The 17282-nt window shown below is 41.0% G+C and overlaps 1 protein-coding gene across 1 annotated transcript in view; it reads right to left on the bottom strand.

Moving 5' to 3' along the window:
* Window positions 1-17282, bottom strand: part of LRP2 (LDL receptor related protein 2) — a 189306-nt gene that overhangs the window by 70995 nt on the left and 101029 nt on the right. Inside the window, 8 exon segments of the mRNA XM_021076311.1 lie at window positions 468-577; window positions 4592-4735; window positions 6110-6276; window positions 9004-9126; window positions 11176-11350; window positions 12621-12849; window positions 14041-14225; window positions 15708-15919. Of these exon segments, the coding sequence (XP_020931970.1) occupies window positions 468-577; window positions 4592-4735; window positions 6110-6276; window positions 9004-9126; window positions 11176-11350; window positions 12621-12849; window positions 14041-14225; window positions 15708-15919 (1345 nt within the window).

Below are 17282 nucleotides of genomic sequence, written 5' to 3' on the forward strand. Positions count from 1 at the left end.
AACACGACATTAAAGTCTCTCCTTCATTTGTCCCCAAATGATTTTAGCTGCTATTATCTTCGATCTGGTCAACTGCACCCTGTTCTAAAAGTCTCCACTTCCAGTCCTCTACACAATCATGCTAAATATCACCATGTTCCAGGCCTTCACTGTGCTTTGGCTTCAAGTAGCACTTCCCATCAGCAACTCATTCTCCACCCACTGAAAGCTTTCTCATCCTTCAAGGTCTATTTCAAATGTTTATCCACCTTCTTAAAGCTTTCTGGACATTCATTCAAAGTCAAAACTGAATTTTTATTATTGTTCAGTCTTCTTTTTAAATGCCTGAAATTCTTGCTTCTTTTTAACTTGGAATTTTAAGTTCAGTGTCATTCATTGGAAAAAAAATAGAACAAAATAACAGAAGAGAACAAAGCAAGAGTGGTGCTGTATATATGACAGAGTGCTATTTATGAATGGCTACTCACCCCTTGGCAGGATCAACAGTTATGCTAACTGGCACACCAATTCCAAGAGTTGTCCCATCATTTGTAATCAGTGTTTTTCTATATCTAACATTGCCCCGGAGTGTCAAAACCTATACAAGGGGAAAACAAAGAAAGTTAAGATGAAGGACAACTTCAATACACAACAAACTCAAAGCATGGTTAGGGGTGAATGAGAGGGTTCGTATGAGATTCAGATAAACCCCAAAAGCATTTCAGGGCTAGGAGGAAATCAGTCCAATAGAAAATGGGAGTAAGAAAACACAAACAACTCTCAAATTTCTATTTTCAAATTCACCAAAAGTTTCAGAAGACTTTTGTATAGAAAAAAGATTATACATGAGTGAACACAGAGAATCTTTGCCTGAGTGAAACTACACAAATCCCTTCAGGAAAACTCTGGAAGATAAAATGGGAACCCATGCGATTCAGATCTCCTGCAATTCAGTGACAGGACCATAGCACACAGTGGCCCAACAGAGGTGATGCAACAGCCAGAGTTAAAGGAATCCTGTGCCAACTTAACAGCCTGAGTGTAAATTCTGGCCCTGCCAGATTTGACTATATGACTGGAGACTAGTAAATTCATGCCTCTGAACTCAGTAAAATGTGGATGATAATGGCCCCTTGTGCATAGAGCTCACAGGAATGTGTGATTATATGTATTAAGTATTTCAATGTGTTTCCTTTTTTTAATTAGTCTATTTACTGGGACCTCACAAGGTAGCAGGCATTTTACGGAGCATTATCAGATTTAATGCTCACAGTGAATCTGTGAGATAGATGCCATTATTATACACATATAAGGCCATGAAAGAGAGGCCTAGAGAGGTTTGTGGCCTTCCCAATGCTTTCTTGTTAGCACTGTTATAACCACAGTGGTAGGAGACCTCTGAAACATCAGAGAGATGTGGATTACAGGACTAGAAGCAATTTCTTTTGGAAACAAGGCTATTTTCATAGGCACTTGAGACAGTCCAAGTGAGAACAACCTGAGAGAAATAAGAAAATGCCTCTTGATTTGCATGAAGGCTTTTCTATAAAATTGCATTTCAGTACAAACTGTTTCTATCTTTCTACCTTTCCCTTTTCTCTCCTTCTGCTGCATGGTTCCTTTCTCTCCTATTTGGACGAAAATAATTGTTCTCTTTTCAATTTGTCTCTTACTGCTACAATTTCCTTTTCCTAAAGATGTCTTTGGTTAAAGGAAATGTCTCTCCTTGTTTTTTGGACTATACAGAGCGCCCTCACACAGAGCCATTTCTGTAGATTTCCCTTTTCAGCTACAAAATTGCATTTAGTGATGGGCACACAGCTACCCCTAGTGGAAATGTTGGAATGTCAATTACTCATGCTGGAAGGTTAAGGGTAACTAGTAAGTGAACACTATATCTCTTTCTGTTTTATTAGGCCATCTACCATGCTCCTGGCAGAGTCACAATTGATATCACCAACAAAAACACTAAAGGGGCAATATACTTTTACAGATATTCTAAATGTATTTATGGAAACAGGGCTCTGTATGTACAGGATACCCTCAGACTTACAGAATTATTAACCCCATTTTGCAGATAAGGAAGCAGAGGCTCAGAGAAATGATAACTTGTTCAAGGTCAAAGAGCTTGTGATCAGAGGAAATACTGCTGTCACAGCCACAAAATGCATTTTCATGTTTCAGGGTCTTTATTCACATGTTCTTATTTCCCTACCTCTTTATTAGGCAGAAAGACTGGTCAGCCTTCAGGACTTAGCTCTCAAGTAACACTGAGGGTAGGCCTTTCCCCACACACTTACCTCTGTCCTCAATCAGACACACTCTATACACACTTACATTGGAGCAAAGGTGTCCAGTCTCAGATGTGTGAGCTACTTAAAAGCAGAAAACAATGTCTGATTCACCTTTGACTATCCAGGACTAATCATGGCATGGATCCAGACAAAGCAGTTCCTACTGCTTGTTGAATGAATGCATAAATGAGCAAGCAAGGCAGACTCAAAGTCAGGACTCCAAAGTTCTCTGTCCTCTGGACCTCACAGCACTGGGAGCACAATTACCCATTTCCATAGTTAAAGTGACCTCACCCATACACACACACACACACACACACTCAATCCTTTCAACTGGTGGCTTTTTCATTGTACCTAACCCTGATGGAAGAGACATGCACCCTGCTGTTAGCAAACTGTCAGTCCAAAAGGGAAGACCCCATTTACAAAGCAAGAGAGCAAGAGATGGAGCAGGAGCATATTAATCATGATTGAGAATGAAGACATTTTTGTACTGAGATGGGAGCTTGGTATTAAAGGTCTTGGGCAGCAAATATTGCCTGTGTCTCAGCGGGCCATGATGTATTTAGTTGAGGTCATGCAAAATACCTTCTGTCACTGTCAAAGGCAGGCTGGATTGCAGGACTTGCGGTTTACAACAAAATTAGACCACCCACCCTATGCCCGGCCACCCAGAATCAAGACACTGAAACTGACTGTTTAAGCCAATTTCTTAGCTTCTGCGGGTTTCAGGTTCTATCTAACAAAGAGCTTGAACCAGGAGTTGCTGTCATGGCTCAGTGGTTAATGAATCCGACTAGGAACCATGAGGTTGCGGGTTCGATCCCTGGCCTTGTTCGGTGGGTTAAGGATTCCAAGTTGCTGCAGCTCCAATTAGACCCCTAGCCTGGAAACCTCCATATGCTGCGGGTATGGCCCTAAGAAAAGACAAAAAAAAAAAGCTTGAACCAGATGAACCCCCAAGGTTCCCTCATGTTAGTAGTAGTTGCTGATTCTACCTAGCTTGAGATTAGCTTTTGTGCCTACTGTGAATGTCCCCGTCACTGAGAATGCTTCCTACACTTGGCAGCCCTCAGGGATGTGCTAAAGATTGAATGGTGTTTGCAGAAGATCTTTGTAAACTATAAAGTACTGTTCTGACTCCTCCTAGTAAATCTGCTCTAAATTAGTCATTTGGCTGCAGTGTGCCTTCCACATCTTTAGCATCCATCTTTCTGAACGAACCCAAAGAGAACCAAATTACTCGCTGATGCCTCATCCTGCACAGGGGACAATCACAGGACTGTCACTCTCACAAGACCACCCCTCTGCATTAAGAATTCTCACTCTCAGAATCACTTTGAATTAATAATCCCTTACATGTTTTAACCTTGCCCCAGAATGGGGCCAACCAAGACTAGTCAAGTTACCTCTGATTTGCTTCATGTGATTTCATACCTGTGCCCATATAGAATTTCTTATGGGAATTAAAGCAAAAAGAACATTTGTCTCAAAAAGAAAGCAACAAAGGAATTAGAATCAAGTTTCTACTTTGTTTCACTGTTGGAGTCATAGAAAGATTTCCATCTCAGAACAGAGATAACCTAGAAATTTGGTTTAGAACTGAAATAGCATTGAATACTTGATGAGAAAAGATAGTGAAAATTCCCTGCCTACTATAAGCTTCCCTTTATATCAAATCCCTTACAAAATGTTTAACTTAGCTTTGTATATATTTTAATAAATTACCTAAAAATATTTTTTTTGGTTGCACCTTGTGGAAGTTCCTGGGCCAGGGACACAGCAGTGACAATGCCAGATCCTCAAGCCACTGAACCACCAGTGAACGCCCTCTAAAATCTTGTTTTCTTCCTTTTTTTTTCTTTTTAGGGCCACACCTGCAGCCCATGAAAGTCCCTAGGCTAGGGGTCGAATTGGAGCTGCAGCTGCCAGCCTACACCACAACCACAGCAACGCCAGATCCAAGCTGCATCTACAACCTAAGCCACAGCTTGTGTCAATGCTGGATCCTTAACCCACTGAGGGAGGCTAAATTTTCATGGATACTGGTCGGGTTCTTAACCACTTAACCACAGCAGCTTAGTCCCACAGCCATAACAGGGACTCTAAATCTTTTTATATGAACAAGTTACCATTGATACTTAGGAGGAAACAAAATGGAGGAGTAGAAAGTTCCAATGACATGGCTTCAGAAACTTGGTTAATGCTTAATACTAATATCTCTAACCCTTTTGCTTCCTATGACAGCATTTCCTGAGAATAGATTTTACATGAACTGGAAACCAGTGTTTGTGTAACTATTATTACGGAATCGTTACCTTAATGGACCGAGCTTCGCTATCGGTATAATAAAGGTTTCTTGAGAGCCAATCCAAGGCCAGGGTCGTAGTAGACCCCACCTTTGTTAGAGGATCAAACAAGGTCCTGTTGGTGCCATCTGTCTTCACTTTGTAAATTTCCCCCTGGAAAGAAAGACAAGGAGAGGTGAGCTGTTTCAAGGCCACAGCTTCTGCATGAAAGCACTTTCTTCATGCCAGCTGCTGTGTTTCTCTAACATGCCTCACACATGGAAGCAAGGCAGTTTCAAGCATCACTGTGTGGGCTCACTGTATATAATGTAATGCCAGCAGCACTTTGAAAACACTGATTTTCAAGTGTATCACAGGAGTACACATGGCTTACCATGCAGGCTTCCTCTGACATTAGCTACAGAGACTTCTTAACTATCAAAGGCCAAAGAGTCCTAAAAATATCCTAGGTCACCAGTGGGAATGAGAAGACGAGGAGTATATTTTACATAGAGGTGACAAGTATCAAACATAATGATCTTCCCTCTCTCTAATTTGTATTTTCTTTGTCCCTTCCCTCTCCTCACAGGTTTCTCCCCTAAAGGGTGAGCACAGAGGGTGAGTGGAAATGGAATTGGGAGGTGTGTTCTTTTTATCCTGAAGCAAAGTTTTTTTAATCGGCTGTACCCCCAGCACATGGAAGGTCCCAGGCCAGGGACTGAGTTCAAGCCAGAGTTACGGCAATACAGGATCCTTGAACCCACTGTGCCAAGCCAGGGATTGAACCTGCATCTCCATAGTGACCCAAGCCACTGCAGCTGGATTCTTATCCCACTGTGCCACAGTGGGAACTCCCTGAGGCAAAGATTCCAACTGAAGGCCACAGCGGCCACATCAAATGCTTTCCTGGAATTCCCTTAGCTATCTACTGCTTTTGGTCTTTTTTTATGGCCATTTCTGTGGCACAAGGAAGTTCCCAGGCTAGGGGTCAAATCGGAGCTATAGCCATTGGCCTACACCACAGCCACAGCAACACAGGATCCGAGCTGTATCACTGACCTACACCACAGCTCATGGCAATGCTGGATCCTTAACCCACTGATCGAGGCCAGGGATCAAACCTGCATCCTCATGGGTGCTAGTAAGATTTGTTCCTGCTGAGCCATGACATGAACTCCCTGCTTCTGGTCTTGGTTATTTTTATGTTACTCTAATATCTTCTACAAGCTTAAAAGCTCAAGCAACTTGGTTACTGCTTCTCCTTGGCATGTATTCTGCAGCTATAGGCAGCTAGTTCAGTGTGGGGAGAACCATTGTCACTTAATAGACGCTAAATGAATACATATATGCAGTAGCTTAAATGTGCTTATTATCAGATCTTTGCTCCAGCCAACTTTGACATCTCTCTCTGAGTTAAAAAAAGCTTAGTAAATTAATTTATGTCTGGGCCATCCCGCCCTCCCCGCCCCAGCGAAAATTCAAGAAGGCTTCAGGGCAGGTAGGCTCTTCAAGAACAAGCTATATACTTGGAAGTTTTTCGAAACTTACTGGATAATCAGCATAATAGAGGAATTGCTCCGAGTAATCAACTTCAACATCATAGCCACTCTCCATCCCTGATATGGGCACCATAGCATTGTCGGTGTTCACCTCAGGATTAAGGGAGATTCCAAAAATTGTAGTGCGTCTTACAACTATTAGGAACGCGTCATCATCTGTGAAAAGAACAGAATGTCCGTCCAAATGATACCCCAGCCATTTAGAGTATGGGACAGTAGTGTTACCATCTGATAGAATAAGATGTGATATAATGCACAATAGCTATTTCATGAGACAATCCAGAGCCTTCCGCTGGGTCAACTCCACATACAGCACTTCTGAAATTACTCAAGGCAGATGAGCATTTAACTTAACACTTCTTAATTCCTTACTCACACTGCTAAGCTACCCATGTTCGCTAAGAGGCCCAGCTAAGTTCTTCCATTTCTATATGCAGAATAACTCAGAAAAGAGTTGGATTTTGCCCAAAAATGAGAAAGAAAATTGATACATTTCTTGGTGAATGGCAAGTACGTTCAGAAAATTTTCGAAAAAGGACAATTGCTGTCTGTTGTTTATCAGAGACTTTAATTACTAAGTAAATACAATTTATGATCCCACCAATTGTTATTGGACTAATGTCTATCTTTCACGTTAGATTTTAGCTCGCAAAGGCCAGTGACCCTGTGTCACTATTATGTGCCCAGGGCTTGTCCCATAATAGTTCTCTAATAAATATTTGCTTGTTAACTGAAGGACCCTGAAAATGAAAAAAATGGATGGATGCATAGTAAATATGTAAAGAGTATCTTCTAAACTTGGAAGGTATTGGTACACTGCAACTTAAATATCTCCATATCTTATTTAAAATATGAATTCATGTAAATTCTTTAATAGATCCTTTTTCAAAAACAATCTTTATCTGGAGTTCCCATCAAGGCACAGCGGAAACAAATCCAACTAGGCACCAAGAGGTTATGGGTTTGATTCCTAGCCTTGTTCAGTGGGTGAGTCTTCCCATGAGCTGTGGTGTAGGTTGCAGATGCGGCTTGGATCCCGCATTGCTGTGGCTCTGGTGGAGGCCGGCAGCTGTAGCTCTGATTGGACCCCTAGCCTGGGAACCTCCATATGCCACAGGTGCAGCCCTAAAAAGCAAAAGAGATAATCCTTATCCTAACTGTAGTCCCATTATCAAAAAAAAAAAAAAAAGACGTTCAAGGTTGGGGTTTTATTTTATCACTCCTCCCTGAGCAGAGAAAAACTTTGGAATGTGAGTTTCGTTATGAAGACATCTATAAGATATATTGCATACTAAGACAAAATATAAAATGATTACTGCATAATCTTCAGGGGTTAAAAATGGTATTTTCATTACATCGATAATCTGGGAAGGATTATGTTATTTTTTCTTAATTTACTTTCACATCTGATTCATTTTTCCTTGTTCCTGGATCAAACACAAATCCTCAGGGACATAGTTGGGTTCTTAACATGCTGAGCCATAAAGGGAATGCCTAAAATCATAATATTATCACATAAGCTCGTCTAGAGGTATTCTAGACACCCAGCACATAAAATTTTGGAGGCAACTGAACATTTAAATCAAGTGAAATGTTTTCATCTAGTTTTTTTTTTTTTTTAAACTTCACATATATTGTCTCTCAGTTACCCAAACTGCTACTCAGAAGCCAGCAGGGAAATGTTGATTAAAGTTCCACCTCAATAAAGTCAGCCCATGGAAAAACCACTAGTGGACTTACTTGTGAAAAAACAAAAGGTACTATTTAGAAATAAGACTTATCAATCACCACCAGATAGTAATATAGATTACCACAATCCCCAATGCAGAGTTCAACAATCTTTGTGTGGTGAAAGAATGCTTTGTATCCAGAATGTCTATAGCCCAGTCTAATCTTCTGCTGAAAGACTCTGTGGACACACTAAATTAAACAATGTCAACAAGGATTAGGTGCATAATCAGCCTCTGAAGAAAAATGGCAAATGCCAATACCTCTGTGAGCATTACCAATAATTAAAACCTTTCATCACAAAAATATTATTGCAAAATATGATATGGTGATGGAATTTGATTTTCAGTAAGATTATACCTGCATAATCTGTAAACAGCATAAATTTCCTGGTTTAACAATATATTTTCCATTTGGAAACTAAATTTTCCTCTAGATTAAGACTATCTGTCATTCAATTTAGGGATTTTTTTTAATCATTAGACATTTAATTTTAACTTATCTATAGCCATTTTAAGCAGTATCAAAAGATATTTATTCCTCTTCACTGAGAAATGAAGGAAACTTGAGTTTAGAATACCTCTCTAGACTTTTTAAGCAAAGGCAAATGATTTCTTAAAAATCGCCTTGTGGATTGACTAAATTTGTCCCTCCTTTCTTGCTTCCTAAAGTGCTTAGCATGACCCCCCCTCCCCCAGAGCATACTCTTCAATCAAACAAGATGAATTGCTCAAATAATTACTTAAAATATTTCATATAGAGAAAATTTTCGTTTTTAAAGCACAATATAGTAATAGTAAAGGTACTGAAACTGGAGTCAGAAGACCTATCCTCATTATTGACTCTTGGTTATGAGAAAAAAAAAATGAGATAAGGAATCTCAAAACTAAAGCTATCCACAAATGTGTTACTTCTAAATGAAGAATTAGGAATTCCCCATTATCAGAGCTTATTGACTCTAACTGTGCAAGAGAAAATGTGAGATGAAAGATTGTTGAATCACAGACACACAGGCTCAATTAACTCATCGCATATAACACACACTCCAGATATACCTGCTGAATCAGAGGGAACACTGCACATACGCTACCACACTGCTTTGCATAAACAAAGGCAAGCTGGACCTTCAGGGCACACTTAAAGGACATACTGTACCTCTAACACAAGTCATAGAATCTTGAGAGAGGCTCCACCCTGAAGGACAAGCACAGGAGTAAAGCCTCTCCGAGGAAAGCAGGCATAGATGGCTGCAGCGGGCTATGGTGCATGGATTTCTGGCTGTAATAGAAAGAGAAGAGAAAAAACCATTAGTGAATGGAAAACTGCCCAACATTAAAGTACACAGAATGAATGGATAAAGAAGATGTGCTATACACACAAAAAAAAATTGAATATTATTCTACCACAAAAAAAGAAGGGAAGCCTCCATTTGCAACATAAATGGACCTGGAGGATATTATGCCAAGTGAAATAAGTCAGAAAAAGACAAATACTATATGATCTCCTAAGTTAAAAAAAAAAAAAAGCAGGAGTTCTGGTCGCGTGGCACAGCAGAAACGAATCTGACTAGGATCCATGAGGTTGTGGGTTCCATCCCTGGCCTCGCTGAGTGGGTCAAAGATCCAGCGTGGCTGCGTGGCTGTGGCTGTGGTGTAGGCCGGTGGCTGCAGCTCCAATTAGACCCCTAGCCTGGGAACCTCCGCACGCTGGGGGTGCAGCCCTAAAACGCAAAAAAAAAAAAAAAAAAAAGCAGTGAACAGATTGTGGTTGTCAGAAGCAGAGAATGTGGGGTGGCAAAATGTGCAAACTCCCAGTTACAGTATTAAATAAATCTGGAAGTTCCCTTGTGGCACACGGGGTTAAGGATCCACCTTGGCTGCAACAGTGGCACAGGCCACAATTGCGGTACAGGTTTGATCCCCAGCCCGGGAATTTCTACATGCCATGCAAAGAAAAGATAAATAAGTCTTGGGGATGTAATGTATCATATAATGACTAGTTCTTATTATACACACACAGACTTACTGTGATGGATATTCACTAAACTTACTGTGGTGATCATTTTACTATACATATATATCATACGTTTTATATCTAGCACTAATACAATGTTACGTGTCAATTATATCTCCATTAATAAGCAAAATTTTAAATATGCAGAGTCATCTTTTATTGTCCTCCCAGAAGCCCCCAAAACTTGGAGACACAAGCACATTGTTACCTCAGCTGGTTCATTTTTTGCCCTAGTTTACCATTCATAAAAAATAAAATAAAATTTGTGAGAGGCATATGAGAGAGGATTGACTTGCCCAAGGTCAGTCTATAAACCAATTATAAACCAACAGTCACCATTCAGTACTGGAAATTTGATGCTAAATACGATGTGTCTCCTTGGCTGATCCAAAAGAGATCTTTTTACATTAAATGAAAACAAGTGGTGTTTCCTACCTGACGTTGACATTTACCCACTGTTGTCCAAGTTTGGGTTAGATAATAATCTTTTCTTTTTCTATGAATGCATCCTTGTGTGTCTCTGCTCCTTGAAATAAAAGGAGCCTGTGTGCAACCTGTGCCATAGGATGGCTTATAGATCTTATGTATTCTTATTATATATACCTTGTTGGATTCCTTAATCCATCCATTCATTTGAAAACACTATACAAAACATTCTAAGCACTGGGAATACTGTAGGCAGATATATTCTAACAAAAGGAGACAGAACTCAACTCAGAAATTGTGATTTCAAAATGTGAGCAAAATTATGATGGGGGAGCCATTTTAGACTGGGTGGTCAAGGGCTACCATAGAGCAATAGAGAGAATTCTGAATTAACACTGAATTCTCTCTGAGGAGTAACTCAGGCAACCATTTAGAGGAGGGACGATCCTGGGCAGAAGAAAGGGGGACAGTGCAGATGTTCAGAGAACATCAGATTCGTTTTGATGCTAGTCAAATCTGACTAGCATCCACGAGGACCCAGGTTCGATCCCTGGCCTCACTCAGTGGGTTAAGGATCCAGCGTTGCCTTGAGCTGTTGTGTAGGTCACAGACGAGGCTCGGATCCTGCATTGCTTGCTATGGCTGTGGTGTAGCCCAGCGGCTACAGCTCCGATTAGACCCCTAGCCTGGGAACCTCCCTATGCCACAGGTGTGGCCCTAAAAAGCAAAAAAAATAAAAAATAGATTTTAAAAAAAGTCATAGAAATGTTAGGACTAGCATGGTTTACTAAAGAAGAAAGGGAGATGTACTGGCCAAAACATATGAAACATTATACTTTTAATATTTCCCACAAACTATATACCCAGGCAGGATTCTCTGTCACTTACCAGTTGGTTGTCTTGCAGGATGAACCGCGACAATCCCAAGGGGCTGGCTAGCAGACAGTACCACTGACTCATTCCCCCCATGCCACTTGTTGGCTTTCCTAACATCCTGGGAATTGCGGTCAGTCCAGTAGATGGAATCTTCAAAGATAGTTATGGCAAAGAGATGCCCTGAACCCTGGGAAGCGGAAGAGAAGGATGAGACCTCCCCCAGAAATACAAACCAAGATGAACACAGCAGAGTATATCTACCCAAAAAGATAGTTTCCTTTAGCATTTAATTTTAAAATGACTTAGAAAAGTCATTGCTCAAGAGACAGAAAAAAATATTACTTTGTGACCTGAATCCCACTTGTCAAAATACTTGATCTAAATCTACCTGCACATTTAACCTGCATTTTCACTCTGGTAATTACACTGGGCATCCATCCATTGTATAAACGAAAGCAAAAGTCTCATGCAGACAGTAAGGTGACTTATGTAGATCACCTATCTAGTTACAGGTGCCTCATCCCCTACTCCCAAATCCTGGCCGCCACCCCATTATCACCACTCCTTATCCAGTACCATTTCTGTCACCTTCTTCTGCCATTCCCTGATCACATAATTTAGCTGCCTATTTCCTGAAGGTAGGGGGATCTGCCAGGGCCCCGTCTAGTCAAAAAACTATAATCAATGATAATCTTAGGAGTTCCCATCGTGGTACAGTGGTTAACGAATCCGACTAGGAACCATGAGGTTGCAGGTTCGATCCCTGGCCTTGCTCAGTGGGTTAAGGATCCAGCATTGCTGTGAGCTGTGGTGTAGGTCACAGACACGACTCGGATCCTGCGTTGCCGTGGCTCTGGTGTAGGCCAGTGGTTACAGCTCCAATTAGACCCCTAGCCTGGGAACCTCCATATGCTGCGGGAGGCAGCCCTAGAAAAGGCAAAAAGACAAAAAAAAAAAAAAGATAATCTTAAACAAAAGTCAATAACACCTCTTTGGTAAAAATACGTATTTTCTGCATTTTCCCATTTAACTTGTGAGAGTAAATTCACTGGAATTTCCTGAATACAAATATACTTATTTCCATGTTCACTGAGCAAACTTCTGGTTATTATGTATGTTCCCAATACAAAATATATAACAGGCTATGATTTAATTGAGGAACGTACATATAATTACATCATTATTTATATTGACTTATGGAAGCAACAGATTAGTATTTACAGATCAAGTAATCCACAAGTGATCAAGCCTGAATTGATAACTGACCAGGAACTAGAATATTTATTTTCTGTCAGTAATAAAAGATAGATTGGCCCTCACTCCTATTGCTATTTCCTGGATGGACCCTGTAATGTCTGTGACACAATAATTAACTTCTTTAGTTTTCTTGTTGCTCTATGTGCCTCCTATCAAGTCATTATTCTGGTTTTAGTTTGATTTCCTCGCTACCAACTTACCTCACCACTGGATATCACCTGCTTCCGATTGCTTCCATCATATTTACAAAAGTGTATGTGATCAAGATTGCCATCCGCAAAATAGAGCAGTCTGGTGGGGTAGTCAATAGCTAAGCCGTTGGGCCAGAAAATCTTCTGCTGGACAATGACAGTGCGCATCTCGCCATCCATGCTGGCTCGCTCAATGCGAGGGTAACTGCCCCAGTTAGTCCAGAATATCACGCGGTCACTGAGAAAAGAAACGGGACATATTTCAATACGGGAAATAACTGTCATTTTTCTTCTAAGAAATAAAATATCACGTTATGCTCTGCTTAAAATACATCCCTCTGCAGCTCAGAATATATGCACAGAGCTGACTATTTCCTCTGAGAGTCACAAAGTAAAACTGTAATTACAATGCAATCGCAAGCCATCTGGGTGTTTTTATCATGTTCATAAAATACGCAGTACATTGTGACACTGAAATGTCTCAATGCCAATTCATGTTTCTGCAAAACCCACAAATAGTTGATGTAGAAAAAATCCATCTGTCCCTGTTTATCTACCCTGTCATTTTTAAGATAAGGCGCTCTAATAAATTGAGATTCATCATAAATTTCACTGGTGTGTAATACTTCACAATAGCTAGGAAGTCTGCATTACCTAAAACATAACCCATTATCCTGTGGACAAGAATCTAAGGAAATTCAAGGAAAGAAGCCCTCAAAGTTTTCTAAGCACATGGGAGAATTCTTCTTCTTCCCTTTAGGACCATCAGGCAAAAACTTCCTTATGTGATATAAGGGGCGCTCTAGTAAACAGAATGAAACTGAAGCAGGAAAATCTGGCTTCTTTGTTGTGAAACTCTGAAATATACATGATACATCAAGTGCCATAGTCCATCTATAGAGTATTAACTATATGCATTTGTTAAAGACTTAATCATATATTTCCAAGCTAATAAATCAATGTGATCTTCGTTTTAGTGAACAACCTATTGTGCTTTAAGAAGACTATCCATCGGGGTTAACTGGTGCAGCAGTTAACGAATCTGACTAGGAACCATGAGGTTGTGGGTTCGATCCCTGGACCAGCTCAGTGGGTTGAGGATCTGGCTTAGCCATGAGCTGTGGTATAGGTCGGCAGCTGTAGCTCCAATTCAACCCCTAGCCTGGGGACCTCCATAAGCTGCAGGTGCGGCCCCAAAAAGCAAAAATAAATAAATAAATAAGCAAAAAAAAAGAGAAAAGACTATTAAAATAAAGGAAGGATAGCAACAACCAGTTGTATGGTTACCACTTCTATAGCAATGTTTAAACAAGGGATCATTTTAAATTTTGTGATATAATTGTTAGTCACAACATGTGACTGCTGTTTTTCCCTCATACAATGTAAAGAAAGCCAGCATCGTTAAAAAAAAAAAAAAAAGAAGTCTTACTTAACTCTGGGATCTAATACTATTCCTCTTGGACTTGTTACATTTTCACTCAACAGCACAGTCCTGAGGGTTCCATCCAGTTTAGAGACCTCAATTGTTTCCAGAGCAAAATCTGCCCAGTAAAGATTGCGTCCTACCCAATCTACTGCAATGCTTTCTGTCATGATGTTACCACTGTTAAAGACCTAAAAGACAAAGGTGAAGAAAAAGTGAATTCTTAAGGGACTAAATGAATGCAAACATGGAAATTATATGAATATACAGAACAAGGCATCTAACTTGTCCTATGATTGCTTGTGAAAATGGTCTTCCCATGTAGAAACAGTAGGACTTTCTAGGAAAAATATACAAGATTTTGTAAAATTGAATACTCTATGGGTGGATTAATGGGTAGTTTTAGTTTCAAAGTTAATTTCAACTAAACAAAAGATGCAACCATTCACTAGCAGCCCTATGGAACTTTACAATATTCACATACCAAAAGAAAAACCTTTATTGATTGTTAACAATTACAAAGTTCTAAGGAGCAGAGGAAACATAACCATCAAGAATCAAGAAACTGAAATTCTGGGAGAGGATCAAGAAACATGATTGAGGAGTTCCCGTCGTGGCGCAGTGGTTAACGAATCCGATTAGGAACCATGAGGTTGCGGGTTCGGTCCCTGCCCTTGCTCAGTGGGTTAATGATCCGGCGTTGCCGTGAGCTGTGGTGTAGGTTGCAGACGCGGCTCGGATCCCGAGTTGCTGTGGCTCTGGTGTAGGCCGGTGGCTACAGCTCCGATTCGACCCCTAGCCTGGGAACCTCCATATGCCGAAGGAGTGGCCCAAGAAATAGCAAAAAGACAAAAAAAAAAAAAAAAGAAACAGGATTGAACTGAAGTTGCCACTGTGGCTTAGTGGTAACGAACCCAACTAGGATCCATGAGGACACAATTCAATCCCTGGCCTCAATCAGTGGGTTAAGGATCCAGCATTGCCATGGGCTACAGTGTAGGTTAGTCATGGCTCGGACCCCCGCATTGCTGTGGCTGTGGGGTAGGCCAGCAGCTGCAGCTCTAATTTGACCCCTGGCCTGGGGGTCACGTGTGTGGCCCTAAAAAGACAAAAAAGAAACATAAATAGGAGTTCTCATCGTGGCGCAGTTGAAACGAATCTGACTAGGAAGCATGAGGTTATGGATTCAATCTCTGGCCTTGCTCAGTGGGTTAAGGATCCAGCGTTGCCGTGAACTGTGGTGTAGACCCCAGACGCGGCTCGGATCTGGTGTGGCTGTGGCTGTGGTGTAGGCTGGCAGCTGTAGCTCCGATTAGACCCCTAGCCTGGAAACCTCAAAAGACAAAAAAAAAAAAAAAAAAAAAAAAAGAAAAGAAAAAAGAACCATAACTAAAGACATGAAAATCATTTTCCTCATCTCTCTAGGAAAGAATCGCTTGCAACTAGAAAAAAACAAAAATGCAAAAGGGACCTCAAACAGGTTGTGAGGTCTCTGCATAATGCAACCTGGAATTCAGGGGCATGGATCTCCCTTCACAGCCCATTGATTAGGAGGTGAGCGCCCTGGTGGGTGAGGCCAAGATGAGGTAGGACTTTCTTTAACTGGGGAGTAACAGTAAATAGACAAAGACAGGGGATCTAGTCAGGCCAAAGGTCAGTAAAAATGTACTTACTGGTTTTCTGTCTGTTCCATTTTGAAAGGCACTGAAGATTTTACCCAGAGTTTTGTCAGACCAAAAGATACGACCTCTGACTGAATCAAAATCAACAGCCACAATGTGAGAGCCATCCTGGATAAGCGCACGCATATGGTCCATACTTTTGGTGATGTTGTCAGCAATAAGCTGGTTCTGATTTGCCACAACTAACAGCAGACTTTCTGAGGCTGTCCAAAAAGAAAATGCAAATTTTTCAACACTTCTGGGAGGAAAAAAACTAATTATGATCTTATGTGATAGGAATTCCCGGCGTGGCACAGCAGAAACGAATCCAACTAGGAACCAAGAGGTGGCGAGTTCAATCCCTGGCCTTGCTCAGTGGGTTAAGGATCCAGCATTGCTGTGAGGTGTGGTGTAGGTCAAAGACATGGCTCGGATCCCATGTTGCTGTGGCTCTGGTGTAGGCCGGCTGCTACAGCTCCGATTAGACCCCTAGCCTGGGAACCTCCATATGCCTCGGGTGTGGCCCTCAAAAGACAAAAGACAAAAAAAAAAAAAAAATCTTATGTGATACCATTGGTAACAGAAAGAGATGTCATTCCAAACCTAGAGTAATGGGAAATCAAAAATCCCAGTAAGAATGATGTGACCCTGATAGTTAGCTGGAAGTTTTTGAAACTTTTTCTTTGAATTACACTTCAATGTCTATCTAAATGTCAACTTGGAGCGAACTATACTTGCACTCTTCCTGTTACTATAGTTACTTTCATACCTTGCTTATTTCATACTTTGCATTCAGCTGCAGCAGAGACTTCTAATTGACCTCATGTCCCCTCTCCTCTCCTTTTTGGTAATAAATTATGCCACAGTTTAGCACAGCGTGGGGCCTTCCAGCTAGAGGTACTTCTTCATTTTCATTTCCATTTGGAGTGACCATATGATTAAGTTCTGACCCCAAAAAATGTGAGTGGTGGGAGTTCCCATTGTGGCTCAGCGATAACAAACCAGACTAGTATACATGCAGACTGCGTATTCCCTGGCCTCGCTCAGTGAGTTAAGGAGCCAATGTTGCCGTGAGCTGTGGTGTAGGTCACATTGCTGCAAGCTACAGCACAGGCTGGACGTGCAGCTTGGATCCTTTGTTGCTGTGGCTGTGGCGCAGTCAGGCAGCCGTAGCTCCAATTCGACCCCTAGCCTGAGAACTTCCATATGCTGCGGGTGTGGACCTAAAAAGAAAAAAAAAAAAAAAGAAGCGATCGGAAATGTGAAGCTACTTGCCCCATTTCTACTTTCTGAGAGAAGTCAAAGACTGAAGCAACAGCATTGGATCTCTCTATGGAAGCCACACTGTGAAGGTAACTGACCAGCTTTACCCCCTGAACTGTCTACTGTCCAGACTCCTACCTGGAAAAGAAAGACACTGCCTATTTTGTTTTAATATTCTGTATTTTCTCACTCTTAAAGCAGCCGGAGCAATACCTTAACACATAATACTAATACTTTCATGCAGTAGAAATTGAATTAATACTGGTTGAAATTGAATTCAGTAAGCATTACTTAAAGATGATGAAATCGGCAAAACGCGACATG

The sequence above is a fragment of the Sus scrofa genome, chromosome 15 (assembly GCF_000003025.6).
Source record: "Sus scrofa isolate TJ Tabasco breed Duroc chromosome 15, Sscrofa11.1, whole genome shotgun sequence".
Taxonomy (NCBI): Eukaryota; Metazoa; Chordata; class Mammalia; order Artiodactyla; family Suidae; genus Sus; species Sus scrofa.